At 43.0% G+C, this 23,381-nt stretch overlaps 1 protein-coding gene across 1 annotated transcript in view; it reads right to left on the bottom strand.

Moving 5' to 3' along the window:
• LOC126427387 (procollagen-lysine,2-oxoglutarate 5-dioxygenase) overlaps nt 1–23,381 on the bottom strand; it is a 460,163-nt gene that overhangs the window by 200,064 nt on the left and 236,718 nt on the right. The window contains exon 9 of the mRNA XM_050089740.1: nt 14,072–14,173. Within this exon, the coding sequence (XP_049945697.1) occupies nt 14,072–14,173 (102 nt within the window). The remainder of the gene's footprint in view (nt 1–14,071; nt 14,174–23,381) is intronic.

A 23,381-nucleotide genomic window follows, 5' to 3' on the forward strand; every position in this document is an offset into this window, starting at 1 on the left:
GCAGACTCTGCAAGAGAGGCGCTCTGCATCGCGGTGTAGCTTGCTGTCCAGGTTTCGAGAGGGTGCGTTTCTGGATGAGGTATCGAATATATTGCTTCCCCCTACTTATACCTCCCGAGGAGATCACGAATGTAAAATTAGAGAGATTCGAGCGCGCACGGAGGCTTTCCGGCAGTCGTTCTTCCCGCGAACCGTACGCGACTGGAACAGGAAAGTGAGGTATGACAGTGGCACGTAAAGTGCCCTCCGCTGCACACTGTTGGGTGGCTTGCAGAGTATAGATGTAGATGTAGACAATCCAAAGTTCTTTCGGAGATGGATGCGCGTCCAAAGGAACAGGCGCTCCAGTGACTACAGCTGTTATGAAATACATTAAGGCCCTCTACACACGCAGCAACTCAAATGCAACCCGTTGCCGACACCAGTTGGCAACCGAGCCATTTCCTATATTGTTACATGGAGCTCCGCAGACAGCACATCACTTGCAGTCAACCAGCTGCACACGACTCGGCGCCCGTGTTGCGAGCGATCCGAGTTGCGTTGTGTCCTCGACACCAGCTTTTTTTTACACGATTGTGAAGATGAATGAGAAAGTTTTAAACATTACTTTAGTGCAGCAAGGAGAAAAACATCCCATTTTATATAATTAGAAGCTTCCAGGCTACTGCAGGAGAGATTTGACAGACAAGCCATGGAATGAAGTCGGTAAAGAAGTTCACATGACAGGTATATATATCTATTGCTTAAAATAAAATTACCAGTAAATCAGTGGCAACAAACGTAAAAAATATATACAGGGTGCGTCAAAAAAATGTATACACACTCTGAACTGTCATAGACAATTTATTTCCCGTTCTACAAGGTTAAATATCTGTGAGAAACTAATGTTATGTTTCTTCAACAGGTGGCAGCAGTGGCAAGGAAGTAACTGCAACATGGCATACAGGCGTTTGAGCTTTGAAGTGTGGAAGCAGATAATTAAGTGACACTGGAAGTTTCAGAATGTAGCTGCGGTTCGAAGACAGTGGAGAAGTGAGTACGGTACAGAACCACCTTCAAGGTTAACAATTACACGAAATTCGGGGAACGGTGTGTGATGTGCATAAAGGTCGATCAGGACGACCTCGTACAGTTACAAGTGATGATTCCACAACTGTGGTCTCTGAACTGTTTCAGCGTTCGCCTCAAAAATCTTCAATGCAAGCGGCATGTGAAAGTAATGTGCAAGTTTTGTGTGTACATTCCAAGGCTGGTGCAAGAGCTAAGTGGCGACGATCCAGATCGAAGGTTAGAATTTTGTGAATGGATTCAGGAGACAGTGAGACGTGAACCGGGATTTATGGGTAGCATCATAATTTGGTCGGATGAAGCCCAATTCATAGTCAATGGAACTGTCAATAGGCACAATTGTGTGTACTGGGCTGAAGATAATCCTCACATTACAGTTGAAAAGGCTGTGAATTTGCCTGATGTAAATGTGTGGTGTGGTTTGTCTGCAAGGGGACTCATTGGACCTGTCCGCTTTGAAGGTACTGTTACTGGAGAAACGTACCTAACAATGCTTGCTGACTCCATATTCCCTGCCATTCGTGCATTATACGGCAATGATGAGTTTTATTTCCAACAAGATGGCGCCCCGCCGCACTATCATAGGGACGTACGAGCATACCTGGATCACAATGTGCCAGGCCAGTGGATAGGACGCAGGGGACCAATCGAGTTTCCTGCACGCTCTCCAGACCTCAAGACACTGGATTTCTACTTATGGGGCACAGTAAAAGATGAGGTGTACAAACGTAGAACACGTAACCTGGACATACTTTGGAATGAGATTCAGGCGGTGTGCGCAGAAATGTCATTGGACACTTTGGTACGATGTACGGAATCAGTGGTGACTCGTACTCAGAAATGTATTGATGCTGAAGGCCACCAGTTTGAACATTAGTCACATTTGCAAAGTACATTTATTTTTCCAATTGGACTTTAAGCTTTCCATTTCCAGGAATTTAACATTGTAGAATGGGAAATAAATTTTGTATGACGCTTCCAAGTGTGTATACATTTTTTTGACACACCCTGTATATAAATCATACCTGGAGTATTCTTTGTGTGACAATGCCATTGTGTAAAATTGCATTGTTGTACCCAAACAAACCTGAAAATGGTGGGAAAAGACAGAGATGCCACAAATCTATGATGTGTGTTAAGTACAATGGTGTTCAAATCAAATGATTTATAGAGCATAAACCACTATCACCACGTTTCCATGTGTATACTTGTAATCCTGTCCAGGTTTTCAAAATAAAAGTAATTGGCAACACGTTTAAGTCAGGAATGTAGGTTTTATTCATTCACAGAAGTTGAGTGTAGTCAACATGAACATTCAAGTACGGTAGTTCCATTGCCACAGAAGAGAGGCATGTGGGGTTCAAAAGCCATTTGCTAAATGATTTGTCAATACAATTGCTGATGAATTAGCACAAAATGAAATGTTATGATTTGCTTGAAATACTGTATCATCATTAGCGGGTTCATGATTTCTTGCAAATGTGTTGATGCATATTCTACACCTTCACGTTTGCATACGTAATTGTGGAGGACACAAACAGCTCTGATAACATCTGTTTGTTGCAGATCCTCTGCTGCTACAAACAGCCTGCAGTTTATGTTTCTGTGAATGTATGGATGGACCCAGAATTTCTTTCTTTTTTTCATTCGTAAGTAATAAGAACAGACGGCCACATCTTCTTCTGAGCCCGAATCTGTACTCAACGTGTCCTGTGTAATCAAAAGATGCTCGGGTACAACAAACAATACTCCTTCTCCTTCACACTCACAAACGGCAACTGCAGTTTCTCACTGCAGAGCTGCACCATAGGTGGAGGTGAGTTGCGACCCAGTCTGCAACCAGACATCGCCGACCTGTCGCGTTGCTTTTCAGTTGCTGTGTGTGCGGATGGCCTAAATGTATTCACAGTGGCAAATATGGACAACCGTCAGCTGGATAACAGAACGACAACAATGAAAATTTGTATACTTGGAAGAAGAGACAGCATTGGTCGTATATTTTTGTTTATTATCACAAAATCGATTTTCGGTCACTTAGTGACCATCTTCAGTGCTGTAATATATAACTTAAATTAGTAAGCACTGGTGTCAATAAGCTTACGGCGATCACATAGCTTATTGACACCAGTGCTTACTAATTTAAGTTATATATTACAGCACTGAAGATGGTCACTAAGTGACCGAAAATCGATTTTGCGATAATAAACAAAAATATACGACCAATGCTGTCTCTTCTTCCAAGTATACCCATTATCTGGTCGTAGTGCAGAGGACACTATGGAGTCGCCAATCAACAATGAAAATTTCTGCCGGACACGTGCTCAAAGCCGAAGTTCCCGGATATTGTGATGGGTCATCTTCCATTGGCTATGTGGGCATGACTCACAGCCATACCCAAACTTCCATATGTCGTCAGCTGTGTGCCTACAACTTGTACTCGTACGTCCATTATGTGTATTCCAGTACAGGGGAGACATTTTACTCGAAAGACACTTGCTTGGTGTCAGCGGGCAGGGAAGGGGAAGGGATCGCAGCGTACGAGAGAGGAGCATTGTCTGACGGAGTGTGCAGGCACTAGACAGCTAACAGGCATATATATATATATATATATATATATATATATATATATATATATATATATAAAAAAAGAAAGAAGATGAAACTTACCAAACAAAAGCGCTGGCAGGTCGATAGACACACAAACAAACACAAACATACACACAAAATTCTATATATATATATATATATATATATATATATATATACAGGGTTATTACAAATGATTGAAGCGATTTCACAGCTCTACAATAACTTTATTATCTGAGATATTTTCACAATGCTTTGCACACACATACAAAAACTCAAAAAGTTTTTTTAGGCATCCACAAATGTTCGATATGTGCCCCTTTAGTGATTCGGCAGACATCAAGCCGATAATCAAGTTCCTCCCACACTCGGCGCAGTATGTCCCCATCAATGAGCTCGAAAGCATCGTTGATGCGAACTCGCAGTTCTGGCACGTTTCTTGGTAGAGGAGGTTTAAACACTGAATCTTTCACATAACCCAACAGAAAGAAATCGCATGGGGTTAAGTCGGGAGAGCGTGGAGGCCATGATATGAATTGCTGATCATGATCTCCACCACGACCGATTCATCTGTTTTCCAATCTCCTGTTTAAGAAATGCCGAACTGGCATTCTGCTTTAGCCTTTTCCGTAAGATTTTCCAAACCGTCGGCTGTGGTACGTTTAGCTCCCTGCTTGCTTTATTCGTCAACTTCCACGGGCTACGCGTGAAACTTGCCCGCACGCGTTCATCCGTTTCTTCGCTCACTGCAGGCCGACCCGTTGATTTCCCCTTACAGAGGCATCCAGAAGCTTTAAACTGTGCATACCATCGCCGAATGGAGTTAGCAGTTGGTGGATCTTCGTCCTGAAAGTGTCGTTGCACTGTTATGACTGAGTGCATTTCAAGCACGACATACGCTTTCTCGGCTCCTGTCGCCATTTTGTCTCACTGCGCTCTCGAGCGCTCTGGCGGCAGAAACCTGAAGTGCGGCTTCAGCCGAACAAAACTTTATGAGTTTTTCTACGTATCTGTAATGTGTCGTGACCATATGTCAATGAATGGAGCTACAGTGAATTTATGAAATCGCTTCAATCATTTGTAATAGCCCTGTATATATAGGGTGTTACAAAAAGGTACGGCCAAACTTCCAGGAAACATTCCTCACACAAAAATAAAGAAAAGATGTTATGTGGACATGTGTCTGGAAACGCTTAATTTCTGTGTTAGAGCTCATTTTAGTTTTGTCAGTATGTACTGTACTTCCTCGATTCACCGTGAGTTGGCCCAATAGAAGGAAGGTAATGTTGACTTCGGTGCAATCACGTCATCAACACAGATTTTCTGTGAATGTTTGGGCAGGCATTGTTGGTGATGTCTCGATTGGCCCCATGTCCTTCCACCTACGCTCAATGGAGCACGTTATCACGATTTCATACGGGATACTCTACCTGTGCTGCTAGAACATGTGCATTTACAAGTACGACACAACATGTGGTTCATGCACGATGGAGCTCCTGCACATTTCAGTCGAAGTGTTCGTACGCTTCTCAACAACAGATTCCGTGACCGACGGATTGGTGGAGGCGGACCAATTCCGTGGCCTCCATGCTCTCCTGACCTCAACCCTCTTGACTTTCATTTATGGGGGCATTTGAAAGCTCTTGTCTACGCAACCCCGGTACCAAATGTAGAGACTCTTCGTGCTCATATTGTGGACGGCTGTGATACAATATGCCATTCTCCAGGGCTGCATCAGCGCATCAGGGATTCCGTGCGACGGAGGGTGGATGCACGTATCCTCACTAACGGAGGACATTTTGAACATTTCCTGTAACAGAGTGTTTGAAGTCACACTGGTACGTTCTGTTGCTGTGTGTTTCCATTCCATGATTAATGTGATTTGAAGAGAAGTAATAAAATGAGCTCTAAAATGGCAAGTAAGCATTTCCGGACACATGTCCACCTAACATATTTTCTTTCTTTGTGTGTGAGGAATGTTTCCTGAAAGTCTGACCGTACCTTTTTGTAACACCCTGTATATATATATTGGCCACGACATCTTGGTAGATGGAAATGGAAATGAGCGTTTGGCGTCATTGGCCGGGAGGCCCCTCGCGGGGCAGGTCCGGCCGCCATATCGCAGGTCTTATTACATTCGGCGCCACATTGGGCGACCTGCACGCCGGATGGGGATGAAATGATGATGAACACAACACAACACCCAGTCCCTGAGCGGAGAAAATCTCCGACCCAGCCGGGAATCGAACCCGGGCCCAGAGGACGGCAATCCGTCACGCTGACCACTCAGCTACTGGGGCGGACATCTTGGTAGATGATTGTTGCAGTGTCTGTGTGTTTATGGTTGCATTTTTTCATATGACTTGTCAAGTCATCATAAATTATGATGAGGATGTCAAGTCAATGGCAGCATGGCATCTCTTGCCGCAATTGTCACGAGTGTATCTGGCTGCTGAGGCAGGAGCAGTGGTAGCATTGCAAAGCGTTTTCTGCCTTAATCTGTCTAACAAGCCTTCATCATGCTTCGACATTCCAGATGATATATCATCACGCCACTCTGGTCCCGTGCTAGCCCGTGCCTCCCATCTATTTGCATCGATTCCAAAGCTCTCCATATCTCGTTTACAGGAGTCCTTGAACCTCAATACAGGACGTCCTACAGGTCTTTTGGCTATAGAGATCTCTCCAAGCATCACCTCACGTGGTAATCTGTCAGGATCCATACAGTGCGCTGGGAGTATTGGAGGTGGGGAGAGAGGAGCGAAAGCAGGCAGCAAAAATGGAGAGAAGCAGGGAACGGTGCGTGCACTGGCAGAATGTGGCAGACAGGGTGGAAGACAAGAATAAGAAAGAGGTGATAGGACGGAGGGGGTGGAAAATGTTGGCCGAAGTGTGTGGGGACAGTAGGTAACCGTAGCTTGACGGGATACTTTTGGGAGCGGAGAATGTCACGTGGGAGAGGAGAATAAGGAAGATACGATAGGGCAGAGGGAGAGGAAACTGTTGGGCAGAGGGTGTGGAGACAGTGGGTAAGCACAGGTTGACACAGGGATACTTTTGGGAGCAGAGAATGTGTTGTAAAGATAACTCCCATCTGAGCAGTTCAGAAAAGCTGACGGTGGAGGGAAGGATCCAGATGGATCGGGTAATGAAGCAGCCACTAAAATCGAGTGTGTTATGTTTGTCTGAATGTTATGCCACAGGGTGGTCTACTTTGCTCTCGGCCGCAGCCCGGCAGTGGCCGTTCATCCCGGTGGACAGCTGGTCGGTAATCGTACCGATACAAAAAGCTGCGCAATGATTGGAAGGGGTTGGAATAGGAAGTGGAATAAGAATGGACTAGGATGCCAGTGGACTCGGATAATCCATGCAGCAGTGCTGCGGTGGTGTAATGATCGACATTCCCGCCTAGTAAGCAAGGAGAGCTGGGTTCAAGCCTTTAATTCAGTAATAAGCTCCCATCATTAAAGTAGATAAAGATGAGACTTAAAGGCCTTGGGAAAAATTTAATTATTATAAGATCTATAAAATCACCTGAGAAACAGGATTTCTGCATTACATCCAATGCTAGGGTGCTATTCCAATGCTTGAGAGACTCGGCAATAGTGATGATTGAGGTGGCAAATAATCTGAAGACATGAATTGAAGTTTGTGTTGAGGAGGGCACTGGACTTGAGTAGTCTGTGCAGCAATGCCAACCATAATGCTGGAGGTGGGGGAGGGGGGGGGGGGTGTAATGGCCAGAAATTCTGTGTAGTAAGCAAGGAGGCCTGGGTTTGAGTCCTGGCTCTGGCATAAATTTTAGTTCATTTATTCAGCTTCCATCATTACCATAGATAAAGGTAAGACTAAAATGTCTTGCAGAAAAGTTAATTGTAAGATCTAATGGACTAGTACGTTGTGCAGATGAGTGGGTGACAGAACACCACTTTAAGGGGGTGGGATGGATCTCAATTAGGATTTCCCTCATTTCAGGGCAAGACAACAGGTAATCAAAGCTCTAACAAAGGATGTGGTTCAGTTGTTCCAGTTTGGGGTGGCCGTGGGTGACAAAAGGGTTACTCCTTTGTAGCTGGCTTTTGGAGGTGGTGGGAGAATTGGGGAGCTTAAGGGGAAACGGAACGGGAGATTTGTGTGGGGACTAGGTCTGGAGGCCTCGGTGAGACCCTTGGCATACTGAGCAAAGGAGTTTTTGTCACTGCAGATACGCCATCCCTGGGATTCCAGGCTGTACGCAGCAGTCTTTTGGTGTGCAGATGGAGCAGATGGAGCCGTCATAGAGAAGGAGGTCTACATGCAAGAGAATGGCATGCTGGGTTGAGGAGGACCAGGTGAAGCACATGGGAGACAGAGCGTGGAAGTTATGAAGGAATAAGGATAGGGTGTCTTTGTCCTGAGTGTAGGTCACAAAGATATCAACTATTACATGGTTACTTAAGGCTCCTCCAGTCATAATTTACAATATCACTGGATACATAAGAAAACACCTTGTCACAGTTACAGATCTGACATACTAAAATGAGAATCGGATCGACTCAGGTCAGCAGCAAAAAGTAACTGCACAAACATTCTCCGCATAAAAACCTTTCCACCACCACGAAATGGTTCGAGTTAAAGTCACGCTCCAAGTAGACACGTATCCAGTAATCTTAAATGCTACATAAAAAAATCTTTCAATTAACCAAAAGAGTTCACACTTAATTGCCTTTTTATAAAACAGTCTGACTATGAAAGACATCCAGACAGTAAAGTAATCACAGATCCGAGAGATCAGCCTTCTAGAGCCCATAGACGCCACGTCGTATCTGTCAAACCGTCGTCCTTCCGTGCCGAGAAACGCCCCATTTTTGAGAGCAAACTCCCAGAGGCGAGCTCTGTCAGCGCTGCAGCAAAACTGTACTCAGCAGCATACCCCACTACCCCACTGCCACAGGCCTCAGAGTGGCACATGAACCACCTCGGACGAGTGATGTCTCGGCACTGTTACTCTCCCGGCAAAAACAATATTTAATTTCTGTTTGTTTGCATCATAGTTTGATTCTACAGAACTTATAACGTGAAAAACATTTCTCTCACAGTTTTCCCACATCATAGTTTGATTCTACAGAACTTATAACATGAAACACATTTCTCTCACAAAAGTTGTGTGCATTTAATAAAAACCTATTTATTCACACACAGGCTTTCGCAACCAGTGTCAATCTCATCAAAATTCTTCCAGTTGTACAGCCATATCATCCTATAAAATACATAAAACACTAAACTAAGACAATGTTTTGGCTAAGTTGAAGTGGCCTCCCTCAGGGCAAAGACTAATTAGCTGAGGAGTGGGCGCACCAATACATCGCTATTCTAATGATCTCACTAGACCGGGGTTCAGCAAATAGCGGCCTGCAGGCTGTATGCGCCTGTTAACGATTTTTGTACAGCCTGCTGAGACAGTCAGAATTTTCATGTAACAATTTATAACTTTTCTGAAATGGATGACATCATTTTAAAAGTTGTTGCCCTCCATCAACATCTGCTTCCACAAAGTGGCCCCCAAGTCAGTACTATTGCCCACCACTGCACTAGAGCATCAAATACAAATTAATCAGATTTTATTGGAGCTAAAATAAGATTTGTGGATGATACATGAGCCAGAAGGTTTACGTGGCAGACTATTCGTAAAATGCATGACTTGCTGGCAACAAATAGCCTGCTACAAATCAGTGACAAGCTTTTGAAGGCTGTTAGTTGTGCAGAAATGACACCAGTTGTGTATACACTGTCTGTTTAGTTCAGTTCGTCACAGCAATATCAAGCAAGGCTGATGTTCTGCAGTCACACGTCGTGCCGGGATAGCTGGCACCCGGGACACCAGTAGCCCGTATCTGCCTTCAATCTCGATACTGTCAGGCTGCCGCAACGGTTTGACTGCCCCTCTCATTTTACATGTGCACATCCACAGTTGTCTTATAAGTATTCTCAAAACTTCAGAGGCTGCCCACAACTGTGATGGAGATCTGCTAGTGCTGATCTGTTCTGCTGCCACAACTGAACACAGTGTCCCTGCTCTACTATGTGGGTAATAAAGTCCATGCAGGATATGGTATCCGGGGGTGATCAAATTTCATCCGAGGCACTAGGCAAGTTAATTCTTTTGTTTGGAAGGGAAGGTCGACACTGTTTGCGGCTTTTGGCCAGTTGACAAAGTGCTGCTATGACAGAATAGAGATGCACAACCTGCAATCTCTCTCAACTGATTTTAAAGAAAAAAAAGATAGTTGCTGTGGTATTTGCCTTTATTTTAGACAGTGTGTGAAATTCGAGAAAGTCTGCAATAAAAGATAGGGTCACTATGATCTGTCATTTGGTGCATGTTACGTAATATGTTGCCGCGTATGAAATTTAGCTAATATACTGAATTTTTCTTTAGATTTGAGTGGAGGTCTCTATCTGCCACCAATCTTGAGAATATTGCTCATATGCAGCACATTCATTTGTAACTACGTACGCCAGTGATAAAGCCAGAAAGAAATATCCATAACATTCATCATCACAAGCAGTCTGGGCTATCAAAACAAGATTTTGGCAAATGATAGTATGCAAAGAGGAGAGTATTTTGCCATATGGTTGCTATGTGAAACTTGATTATCTACCGTGTTGTTCCACTAACTACAGGCCTTTCCGACAAAAGAATGCAATTTTTAAGGGCCATCAATAGCTTGTGAAATGAGAAATGCTGTCTGTTTTGGAAAAATATAAGTGAAGATATTAAAAATTTATTTTTGTACCGAGGATGTGCTTTTTCATAAGTTATTGACTTTACTTGTTCTAAGTTCCTCACTTAATAAACCACTGTTTCAAAATTTTGTCACAATTGCATCTGCACATCTTAGAGAGGTGAATCTGTGTAAATTCCACAGTGTTTGAGCAAAAGAAGGAAATTTTAACATGGCAACAAAAAAAATGTAGGTTTTACTCAAGCTCTGCCGTTCGTGACTCTTCTCTGAAAGTTACGGGTGGTTAATAATCTAGGCGAAAGTAAGCTGCTGCTTTTCTTGCATTTTCAGGGGATTTACTTTTAGATACTAATAAAAACAGAAGTGACAATAGATTATCTTGAATGTTCACCATACAAGTGCAGGCATGGAGGGGCTCCACTTAATTAAAAAAAAAAAAAGTGAGCACAGACTTCAGTTTAGAATGTCACTTCCCCTCTGACGCTCAGCATTTCCCCTACAGCACCTGCCCGCAACCCCCACCACTGGCACTTTCCGCATACTCGCTGTGCCGACTGGGCAATTACCGGCGACATTACTGTGTGCGCACTCTAACAGATTTAGCAATTTCCCCAATGTAGGTGCACCGCACCCACACAGTCTCTCACTTACACCGTCAGCTTTGATGGCTTTTTATGAGTCCCTAGTGGATCCTACAAAATCCTGGATTCTGTGGCCTCCCCGGAAGATCGGTTTGACGCCTCCTCACCAAAGCACCTCACCTGCTCCATAACTAATGCCCTTAATGTGCCCTCAAAGTCAGCCAGTGCACCATCAAGAGCTGTTATTTTATTTCACTTCTTTTATATTGGCCTCCTGCTGAACTTGGTTGCTCTTCTCACTATTTTACTGTCGTATCTGTTGGCTCGTAAGATGTTATGCGGCTCTTTGAATTCTTGTTTCATATACACACATCAAAAAATACTTTGCATCACCCCAGTTCCCAGAACTCCTGAAGATAGATGTTGACTGTGGATATTGTATCCAGACACAGTCACTTTGACTGCTCAGAGATGTCACTAAACGAGAGCAAAGATGTAAACAACCGTGCACGAGCTGCGCCTATTAGACGGAACAGTCTGACAGCCGATCAGTTCTAATCATTCCACCAGGAAGGAGGTACACGACGCCTGTTGTCTGTAATTCAACCGTGCCTAGACGGTCAATACCACAGTTCAATCGTGTCCGCATTGTTACTTAGTGCCAGGGAGGGCTCTCAACAAGGGAAGTGTCCAGGCGTCTCGGAGTGAACAAAAGCGATGTTGTTCGGACACGGAGGAGATACAGAGAGTCGGGAACTGTCAATGACGTGCCCCGCTCGGGCTGCCCGAGGGCTACTACTGCAGTGGATGACCGCTACCTACAGATTATTGCTCAGAATAACCCTGACAGCAACGCCACCGTGTTGAACGATGCTTTTTGTGCAGCCTCAGGACGTCGCGTTACAGCTCAAACTATGCACAACAGGCTGCACGATGCGCAACTTCACTGCCGACATCCGTGGCGAGGTCATTCTTTGCAACTGTGACATCGTGCAGTGTGGTACAGATGGGCCCAACATCATACCGAATGGACCGCTCAGTATTGCCATCACGTTCTCTTCACCGATGAGCGTCGGGTTGGGTTGTGTGGGGGAGGAGACCAAACGGCGAGGTCATCGGTCTCGTCAGATTAGGGAAGGATGTCGGCCGTGCCCTTCGAAGGAACCGTCCCGGCATTTGCCTGGAGCGATTTAGGGAAATCACGGAAAACCTAAATCGGGATGGCCGGATGCGGGATTGAACAGTCGTCCTCCCGAATGCGAGTCCAGTGTGCAAACCACTCCGCCACCTCGCTCAGTGACGAGTGTCGCATATGCCTTCCACCAGACAATCATCGGAGAGGTGTTTGGAGGCAACCCGGTCAGGCTGAATGCACACTGTCCAGCGAGTGCAGCAAGGTGGATGTTCCCTGCTGTTTTGGAGGGGTATTATGTGGGGCCGACGTACATCACTGGTGGTCATAGAAGGTGCCATAATGGCTGTACTATATGTGAATGCCATCCTCCGACTGATGGTGCAACTGTATCGGTAGCATATTGGAAAGGCTTTCGTCTTCACGGACGACAAATCGCGCCTCAATTGTGAACATCTTGTGAATGATTCCTTCAGGATAACGACATTGCTCGACTAGAGCGGCCAGCATGTTCTCCAGACATGAACCCTATCCAACATGCCTGGCATAGATTGAAAAGGACTATTTATGGACGGCGTGACCCACCAACCACCCTGAGGGATCTACGCAGAATCGCCGTTGAGGAGTGGGACTATCTGGATCGACAGTGCCTCGATGAACTTGTGGACAGTATGCCACGACAAATAAAGCGATGCATCAATGCAAGAGGATGTTCTACTGGCTATTAGAGGTACTGGTGTGTACAGCAATCTGGACCACCAACTCTGAAGTTCTCACTGTATAGAGGTACGACATGCAATGTGTGGTTTTCATGAGCAATAAAAAGGGAGGGAATGATGTCTATGTTGATCCAATTTTCTGTAAAGGTTCCGGAACTCTCATAACGAAGGTGATGCAAAACTTTTTTTGATGTGTGTAGTTTTTATCAGTGATGTGTAGGGTTTGAGTGGGTAGTGTCTGGAGGATGGGAATTTCTGAGCTAGAAAATGTTGGAATAGGGAATGGTCAGTGAGAGTAGGTTTCCGGTAGGCCTCATATCCAATACTGCTGTCGGGATTTGTGTAGACCTCCAAGTCCAGAAACAGTGTTGTAGCATTACTTTCTCACTCTAGTGTAAATTGGATGTTCTTATGGACACCTGGTTTTTCTCATGGAGGCTGTTAATATCCTAATGGAACTTAGTCTGCTCTGCTTTTCCATGCGGTGAAATGCCAAATGTATTGTCTACGAAACATGACCAACAGTGTGGGCAGAACTGTGAGGACTGTAACAACACAAGTTCGCTCAAATGCTCGCATAAAGACATTTGCTTGCACCTTAAATTTTTCACATTTTTAGCAATTTTTGGAAAATTTAATTCAGAACATTTTCAAACAAGTGCTGAGCTAGATTTTCCTCCATAAATTCCTCTCGGAATCAAAATAGAAAGCAGTAAACATGGGTAAGAAAACAGCACTTTTGAACAGAATTAATCACTGTACATAGTTTTTCCAATTTCAAGGCATTTAGGAGTCATCTCGCACCTGTTCGATGAAATAGAAATTATCTGCGATAATAATTGAAGCTGAAGAAATGAATTAAAATTTGTGCCATAGCCAGGACTTTTACCTTGAAGCTCCTTGCTTATTAGGCAGGTATGCTAGCCACTGCACCACCACAGCACTATAGCTAACATAGCTGACACTGGTTCTACGCCCTCCTAACACCAACTTCAATTCACATCTTCAGCTTATTTTCTCCTTCTCAGATCATCACTATTGCTGAGGCTCTCCAGTATTGGAACAGCACAGCGTGGAGCAGACAATTTTACTTTTCAGAATATTAACTTTAGTTAATGTCCCCAATTATGACCTGCAGTGCAGATGAAGAGACAGGCGAGGATTTTAATATGCAGAACCCTGGAGATATGCTTGCTATTTCTGAAACACCAACTGGGGGGGAAAAAAAACAAAGAGAGGGAGAAACTGTGGGCACCTCACCTGTTCTGCTCGACAAGCAGCCGCAGTGTGTGCCGGTTGTCTAGGTGAGCCTCCCCGTCGACGTTGAAGTACATGTCACACTTCTTCTTCAGAAAATGGTCCCTGTAGAAAAACAAACACTGTATAATTTCAGCGGAAAGCTTACAATGCCGTTTATTAGTTAGAAGTACAATTTTTTAATTGCTGAGTGATAGTAGGGGAATCCACATATAGAAGGTATTAAAGTTTGAAAACTTTTGGAGCCAATGGGTCCTTCTTCTGGCAGAAAGGTTGAAAGGGAAGGAAAAAGGGGAAAGAAAAGACATGCGATGTTCAGGAAAAGTGGTAGAGTTCGGAAAACTCATCCAGGATTCTGGGTTGGGGGGAGACTTATTGGACAGAATGAGAAAGAAAGACTGATTGATGATGACTGTGCTGGATGAGATCTGCAAACCTGACAGCTCAATGGTAATATACCGGGTGATCAAAAAGTGAGTATAAATTTGAAAACTTAATAAACCACAGAATAATGTAGATAGAGAGGTAAAAGTTGACACACATGCTTGGAACGACATGGGGTTTTATTAGGGGGAAAAAAAAAGTAGTTCACAAAATGTCCGACAGATGGTGCTGGACAGCAAAACGTCAGTGATTAGATTAGATTAGTTTTTCGTTCCATAGATCCGTGTTGAGGAGATCCCCGTGGATGTGGTACATATCACTTTTTTTTTTTTTTTTTTTTTTTTTTTTTAAAAAAAAAAAAGGCTGAAATAACAATACTAACAGTGTGAATATATACAATACATCATTTGTTTCTATTAAAAAATTCGTCAGTGGAGTAGAAGCAGTTGGCCACTAGTAAGTCTTTCAGGCTCCTTTTAAACTGATCTTAATTTGTAACTAAATTTTTTATGTTTGCTGGCAAATTATTGAAGATGAGTGTTCCTGAGTAGTGGACCCCTTTTTGAACTAAAGTAAGTGCTTTTAAGTCCTTGTGCAGATCATTTTTGTTCCTGGTATTGTATGTATGAACTGAGCTGTTTGTTGGAAAAAGAGATAAATAATTTAGGACAAATTTCATTACTGAGTAAATATACTGAGAGGCAGTAGTTAGTATACCCAGTTCTTTGAAGAGGTTTCTACAGGACGTCCGTGAACTTACTCCACAAATAATACGTATTACATGCTTTTCGACTCTGAAAACTTTTGTTTGACTTGAAGAGTTACCCCAAAATATTATACCATATGACATTATGGAGGGAAAGTAGGCAAAGTATGCAAGCTTTTCATTTTTATGTCACCTATGTCTGCTAACACTCGAATTGCAAATACAGATTTGCTAAGGCGTTTCTGTAGTTCTGTGGTGTGCTCCTCCCCACTGAATTTTTTTATCAATTTGTAATCCCAGATTTGTAAGACTGTCAACCTCTTCTATCTGCTCTTCTTCATACTTTATGCATATGCTGGGTGGAAACCTCTTACAGGTTCTAAATTGGATATAGTGAGTCTTTTTGAAGTTTAATGTCAGTGAGTTGGCTTTAAACCATTTATTAATATCCATGAAAATATCATTAGCAGATCTTTCTAGAACTACACTCGACATACTATTTATTGCAATACTTGTGTCATCTGCAAACAAAACGAACTCTGCTTCTGGCAGTGTAACTGATGAGAGATCATTAATGTACACAAGAAAAAGCAATGGCCCTAAGATGGATCCTTGTGGGACACCACATGTAATTTCTTCCCATTCTGATGATGACTGATGACTTAATTCACTAGTCCCTTGCACTGACACCCTTTGTTTCCTGTTAGCGAGGTATGACTTGAACCATTTTGCCGCACTGCCGTGACACCACAGAATTCTAATTTATTTAAAAGGATGTTGTGGTTTACACACTAGAATGCCTTTGACAAATCACAGAAAATACCTGCTGCTTGTAACTTGTTATTTAATGAATTAAGTACATTTTCACAGTAGGTGTAAATAGCCTTTTCGGTATCAGAACCCTTCAGAAATCCAAACTGTGTTCTTGATAATATGTTATTTGTGGTCAGATGGTTGAGAAGCTGCCTGTACATTACTTTTTCTAAAATTTTTGAGAATGCTGGCAAAAGGGAAATCGGTCTGTAGTTTGATGGTATCTCTTTATCCCCTTTCTTGAATAGAGGCTTAACATCTGCATATTTTAGCCAGTCAGGAAATGTCCTAGTTATAATTGACTGGTTACACAAATAACTTAGATTTGTACTAAACTCACAAGAACATGCCTTAATTAACTTTGCTGATATTTCATCGTAACCACTAGAATGCTTTGATTTTATAGATTTTATTATGGACGTTATTTCTTTTGGTGATGTGAGTGAGATATTCATGTACCTGAAGCTATTTGTAAAGGCTAGTTTCAGATAAAAAGGCTAGTTTCAGATGACTGCGCATGATAATCGTGTATAAAAGGAGCTGTAATGAGAGAGAGAATCAGATGCGCCAGCAGTCGCAGCATGTCGACGTTACCTGAAAAGGCGCTTTTACTGAAGCTGTATTATCAGAATGGGGAATGTGCTAGTTCAGCGTTACGATCCTATCGCCATAGGAAGGGGATTCGAACGGGTAAAGGTCCGTTGACAAATGCAGCTGTGGCGAGAATTATTTCAAAGTTCGAAGCCACGGGATGTTTAGAGGATAGACCCCGTAGTGGCCGACTGAGAACAAGGCGTAATGCTGCTGAGACAGTTCAGGAAGAAATGGAGACTGTAGCGGGTTCGTCTATGCACGGGGAAGTCAGTGCTCGTGCAGTAGCACGTCGCACCGGCATTCCATACACTACTGTTTGGTTGGCACTTAGGCGTACCCTCCGATGCTATCCGTACAAAATCCATCGGCATCGTGAACTGTTACCTGGCGATTTAGTGAAGCAGAGACCATTTGCGGTGTGGGCGTTTCAAAAGATGGCTTAAGATGACAATCGGTTGAGTAACGTGTTGTGGACCGACGAATCTCATTTCATGCTCCGAGGGCCTATCAACGGCCACAAATGCAGAATTTGGGCTACCGAAAATCCTAGAATTGTCGTGGAAACTCCATTGCACGACGAGAAAGTCACGGTATGGGTCGGATTATACGACATCTGCTGCTATCGGGCCTTTTTTCTTCGAGGAAATGCGTGATTCCGGTTTTGCAACTGCTACCGTGTTGAGTGAGAGGTACGCCGATATGTTACAGAATCGCATCATCCCCAGCCTGGTTGATAAACACCTGCTGGAACGTACGATGTTTATGCAGGATGGCGCTCCACCCCATATTGCTAGACGCGTGAAAGATCTCTTGTGCGTGTCATTTGGTGACATTCGTGTGCTCAGCCGCCACTTTCATCACGCTTGGACTCCCAGGTCCCCAGACCTCAGTCGGTGTGATTATTGGCTTTGGGGTTACCTGAAGTCGCAAGTGACCAAAAATCGATTCTGCTATCAATAAAACGTCAATATTATGGCCAACACTGACCTCCCTTTTAATTTAAAAACATGACTGGTTGTGTCGTCACCACAACAAGGTTGCACAAACCTGTCCGATGTCCCACTTGCCAGCCTGCCACACAATGCTGTGTGATTCCTGCAATGTTGGAATGTGTGAACCTCTAATCCCAGGTGATCGACTGATCACTGTCAAACACCTTGCTGCACAACCGCATGTCCCTGTCAGTAGTGATGACACACTAGTCCACTAGTTACAGTACTCAAAGGAGTGTCACCTGATAGAAGGCCAGCCATTACGAGCAACAAACAGCCACCTGTGCAGAACTGCTTGCACGTTACGAGGCTAATCGTGCTAATTTTGCACCAAACATCATCACAGGTGAGCAGCACTTCGAACTGGAAATGGACAAGCAATCTGTAGAGTGGCACCATGCCACCTCTTCTCCGAACAAAAAGTTCAAATTATGCTTATCCATTACGGATATTTTAGAACCGTGACTGTATATTAATGTAAATAAATTATACAAAACTGCAACCAGTCACTTTTTCATTAATAATGCTTTATTACATTAACCGGTTTACGAACCCTTTCAGGTTCATCTTCATATGATTTCGGGAGAATCCGGGAAGTTACATCATTACTGGTAGTAGCATAATGCTGGGTGCTGGTTTGCAACAGTATAGGTGGCTTTTTTCGTATCTGTCTGCTGTACGAAAAAAGCCGCCTATATTGTCGCAAACCAGCACCCAGCATTATGCTACTACCAGTAATGATGTAACTTCCCGGATTCTCCCGAAATCATCTGAAGATGAACCTGAAAGGGTTCGTAAACCGGTTAATGTAATAAAGCATTATTAATGAAAAAGTGACTGGTTGCAGTTTTGTATAATTTATTTACAAAAAGTTCAAAGCCACACGCTCGACCGATAAAGTCGTGGCAACAGTCTTCTAGGACCCTGAACGCGTTGTTCTGTTTGATGTCCCCCCTGTAACACCTTGGTTCGGTTTACAGTGATAAAAGCTATAGAAAGAATAATTTAAAATTAAGAATAGAATTTTTACAGGGGAAAATAGTGTAGATTCCCAGTTTCGCAATTGCAGATCAAAATTATAGTATATCGGCAAGTAGTTTAACATCTAAGTACAGCAAAGCCACAGAAGCTCCGTCATGGAGAAGGCAGTGACGTTAAACTCTTGTGATCAAAAACCTATAAAAAGGCCTGATCGTCATTATTGCCGTGTTTATTCCTCGATTGTTTTGTTAAAGGGCAGGGAACATGTGTCGGTCAGTGAGACAATAATTAGATTGGACTTTATCGTGTTAAGATTCACGATAAACTGTTAGAATCTTAGGGAGATTAAAAGTGATTTAGTGTATGATCTCTGACTGTTGGTAGCAATGCAGTATTAAGGGGATATTAGGACTTTAGTGTTAGATTGGAACTTTACGGACATATAGACGACAGAAACTCAAATTATCTGCCGATACGAGTGAATTCAGAGGTACCGGTATTCAGATATTGACGTGTGGACTTTTGAAAGTGTCGTGTGCCATTAGTTGCGAATCTGGACGTAGAGCGCGTGCATATCGGTATTTGCAGACTATTTAGATTCCTCCAGGCTCGGAACCTTTTAAATAGACCATCATTCATCACCATCTTAATCCTTGAATACAGAGTGAAAGTGAAATACAAGAGTGTTGTATTTATTTCATTTACCTAGCACTAATCAGTGAAGGTTTTATGGAACCAAAGCTATTGAGCAGTAAGTCAGCACCATCTAGCAGAAAGTGTAGGCATTAACTAACACACTAACTGAAGTAAACGTTTACGTGTTTTACGGACTGCTTAATATGAACTTTTGTGACTCTTTGACGTCCCCACTCCCTCCGAAAGGTGGCATAGGCTGTCTTAATCATAAAAGGGGAGAGTTTTAGCCGGGCAAATTAATAAATAAAAGCGATATTTACAAGACTCACATTAATAGCAAAAAATGAGGTCCGCACATCATCGGAGAGTCATCGCTGTCACGTCGGGAAGTAAAGCTGGAAAACCTACCGACAATACGTATCTACGAGCAGACGTCGACGTGGAGTACCTAAAAAAGGAACCACAAGAGAGTTGGGGATGCTTCACCCCTCATGGTGCAATAACCAACTCTGAAGTGTATTGTGCTACCCTCTGGAAACTGAAGAAATGACTTCAGCGTGTTCATTGCCACAAAAATGCTAACCTACTTCTCCTCGACAACATGAAGGCTCACACAAGTCTGCGCAACCAGCAGGGGCTGACAAAACTTCACTGGATTGTTCTTCCTGATCCATGGTACAGCCCAGATCTTGCACCTTCTAACTCCTGTCTGTTTGGCCCAATCAGGGATGCACTCTGCAAGAAACAGTACATATATGGTGCGGAGGTTATCGATGCAGCAAGAGGTCGGTTCCAACATCCTCCCTGTGAGGTGGCATAAGGCCTTTGCACTGAACAGAGGTTATGTTGGAAAACAGTGTTTTGTAGACAAAAGAATGGGGAATAATAGGGTGTATTGAAATGCCCCATCTATCAGAAATGAACAGAACTGTGTTGCTGTGGTCTTCAGTCCAGCGACTGGTTAGATTCAGTTCTCCATGTTACTCTATCCTGTGCAAGCTTCTTCATCTCCCAGTACCTACTGCAACCTACATCCTTCTGAATCTGCTTAGTGTAATCATCTCTTGGTCTCCCTCTATGATTTTTAACCTCCACACTGCCCTCCAATACTAAATTGGTGATCCCTTGATGCCTCAGAGTATGTCCTAGCAACTGATCCCTTCTTCCAGTCAAGTTGTGCCCCAAATTTCTCTTCTCCCCAATTCTATTCGATACCTCTTCATTAGTTATGTGATCTACCCACCTAATCAAATGGTTCAAATGGCTCTGAGCACTATGGGACTTAACTGCTGAGGTCATCAGTCCCCTAGAACTTAGAACTATTTAAACCTAACTAACCTAAGGACATCACACACATCCATGCCCGAGGCAGCATTCGAACCTGCGACCGCAGCGGTCGCGCGGTTCCAGACTGTAGCGCCTAGAACCGCTCGGCCACTCTGGCCGGCACATCTAATCTTCAGCATTCTTCTGTAGCACCACATTTCGAAAACTTCTATTCTCTTTTTGTCTAAACTATTTATCATCCACGTTTCACTTCCATACATGGCTACACTCCATACAAATACTTTCAGAAATAGCTTCCTGTCGCTTAAATCTATATTTGATGTTAACACATTCCTCTTCTTCAGAAAGGCTTTCCTCGCCATTGCCAGTCTAAATTTTATATCCTTTCTACTTCAACCATCATCAGTTATTTTGCTCCCCAAATAGCAAAAATCATTTACTACTTTAAGCATCTTATTTCCTAATCTAATTCCGGCAGCATCACCCGATTTAATTCGGCTACATTCCATTATTCTCGTTTTGCTTTTGTTGATGTTCATCTTATATCCTCCTTTCAAGACACTGTCCATTCCGTTCAGCTGCTCTACCAGGTCCTTTGCTGTCTCTGTCAGAATTATAATGTCATCGGTGAACCTCAAAGTTTTTATCTCTTCTCCATGGATTTTAATTCCTACTTTGAATTTTTCTTTTGTTTCCTTTACTGCTTGCTCAATACACAGATTGAATAACATCGCCGATAGGCTACAACTCTGTCTGATTCCCTGCTCAACCACTGCTTCCCTTTCGTTCCCCTCGACTTTTATAACTACCATCTGGTTTCTGTAAAAATTGTAAATAGTCTTTCGCTACCTGTATTTTACCCCTGCCATCTTCAGAATTTGAAAGAGAGTATTCCAGTCAACATTGTCAAAAGCTTTCTCTAAGTCCACAAATGCTAGAAACGTAGGTTTGCCTTTGCTTAATCTTTCTTCTAAGATAAGTCGTAGAGTCAGTATTGCCTCACGTGTTCCCACATTTCTACGGAATCCAAACTGATCTTCACTGAGGTCGGCTTCTACCAGTTTTTCCATTCGTATGTAAAGAATTCGTGTTAGTATTTTGCAGCTGTGGCTTATTAAACTGATAGTTTGGTAATTTTCACATCTGTCAACACCTGCTTTCTTTGGGATTGGAATTATTATATTCGTCTTGAAATCTGAGGGTATTTCGGCTGTCTCATACATCTTACTCACCAGATGATAGAGTTTTGTCAGGACTGGCTCTCCCAAGACTGTCAGTAGTTCTAATGGAATGTTGTCTACTCCCGGGGCCTTGTTTCGACTCAGGTCTTTCAATGCTCTGTCAAACTCTTCACGCAGTATCATATCTCCCATTTCATCTTCACCTACATCCTCTTCCATTTCCATAATATTGTCCTCAAGTACATCGCCCTTGTATAGACCCTCTATATACTCCTTCCACACCTTTCTGCTTTCCCTTCTTTGCTTAGAACTGGGTTTCCATCTGAGGTCTTGATATTCGTACAAGTGGCTGTCTTTTCTCCAAAGGTCTCTTTAATTTTCCTGTAGGCAATATCTATCTTACCCCTAGTGATATACACCTCTACATCCTTACATTTGTCCTCTAGCCATCCCTGCTTAGCCATTTAGCACTTCCTGTTGATCCAGAACTATAATGTAAATAAAATAAATAAATGCATACAAGAATACCAAAACTAAATACATATTCATCTACATGTAAACATTGCAAGTCACCTTCTGGTGTGTGGAGTAGGGTAGTTTTGGTACCGCTCTCTTTTCTCCCCTTTCCTGTTTAGTCAGTGAGTGGTGTGAGGTAATAACTACTGCTGGTAGGTTTCTGTATAACCCCTGATTTCTCTGATTGCTCTATCACAGTCTATTTATAACTTGCATGTGAAGCGAAGTTCTATGTTGCCCAATATAATTTTGACCCAATGTATTGTTTCCAGATTTAATCAGAAAATATCCCCATGATGCACAGCACCTCTCCGTCTGCCAATATGGTTTGATGAATATCTCTGCAATGCTATCACAGTTACTGATCAATCATGTGCTGATCTCCTAAGGACCTCAGTACCTCTACTAGGCTTGTACAAAATGATTTTGTCCACTGTGTACCAACTCTTGGGATTGATTCATGAGAGGATACACAACAAGAAAGTCCAAGAAACTTATGTCCGGAAATATACTGTTTCCATGCTAGAGACCATTTGTTCAGTTATACACTGTTACAGAGACTGCAGTCTAATACATGCTGTACCACACAGCCACAGTCATGGGTGACTGGAACTCAATAGTAGGAAAAGGAAGAGAAAGAAACGTACAGGTGAATATGGAATGGGAGCAAGGAAAGAGGAAGCCGCTTGGTAGAATTTTGCACAGAGCGTAACTTAATCATAGCTAACACTTGGTTCAACAATCATGAAAGAAGATTGTATACATGGAAGAACCCTGGAGATACTGGAAAGTCGCAGATAGATTATATAATGGTAAGGCAGAGATTCAGGAGTCAGGTTTTAAATTGTAAAACATTTTCAGGGGTAGATGTGGACTCTCACCACAAGTTATTGGTCATGAACTATAGATTAAAACTGAAGAAATTGCAGAAAGGTGGGAATTTGAGGAGATGGGACCTGGATAAACTGAAAGAACCAGAGGTTGTCGAGAGCTTCAGGGCGAACATTAGAGAACGATTGACAAGAATGGGGGAAAGAAACACAGCAGAAGAAGAATGGGTAGCTTTGAGAGATGAAATAGTGAAGGTAGCAGAGGATCAAGTAGGTAAAAAGATGAGGGCTAATTGAAATCCTTGGGTAACAGAAGAGATATTGAATTTAATTGATGAATGGAGATAATATAAAAACACAGTAAATGAAGCAGGTAAAAAGGAATACAAATGT

This window comes from Schistocerca serialis, chromosome 11 (assembly GCF_023864345.2).
Source record: "Schistocerca serialis cubense isolate TAMUIC-IGC-003099 chromosome 11, iqSchSeri2.2, whole genome shotgun sequence".
In the NCBI taxonomy this organism is placed as follows: domain Eukaryota; kingdom Metazoa; phylum Arthropoda; class Insecta; order Orthoptera; family Acrididae; genus Schistocerca; species Schistocerca serialis.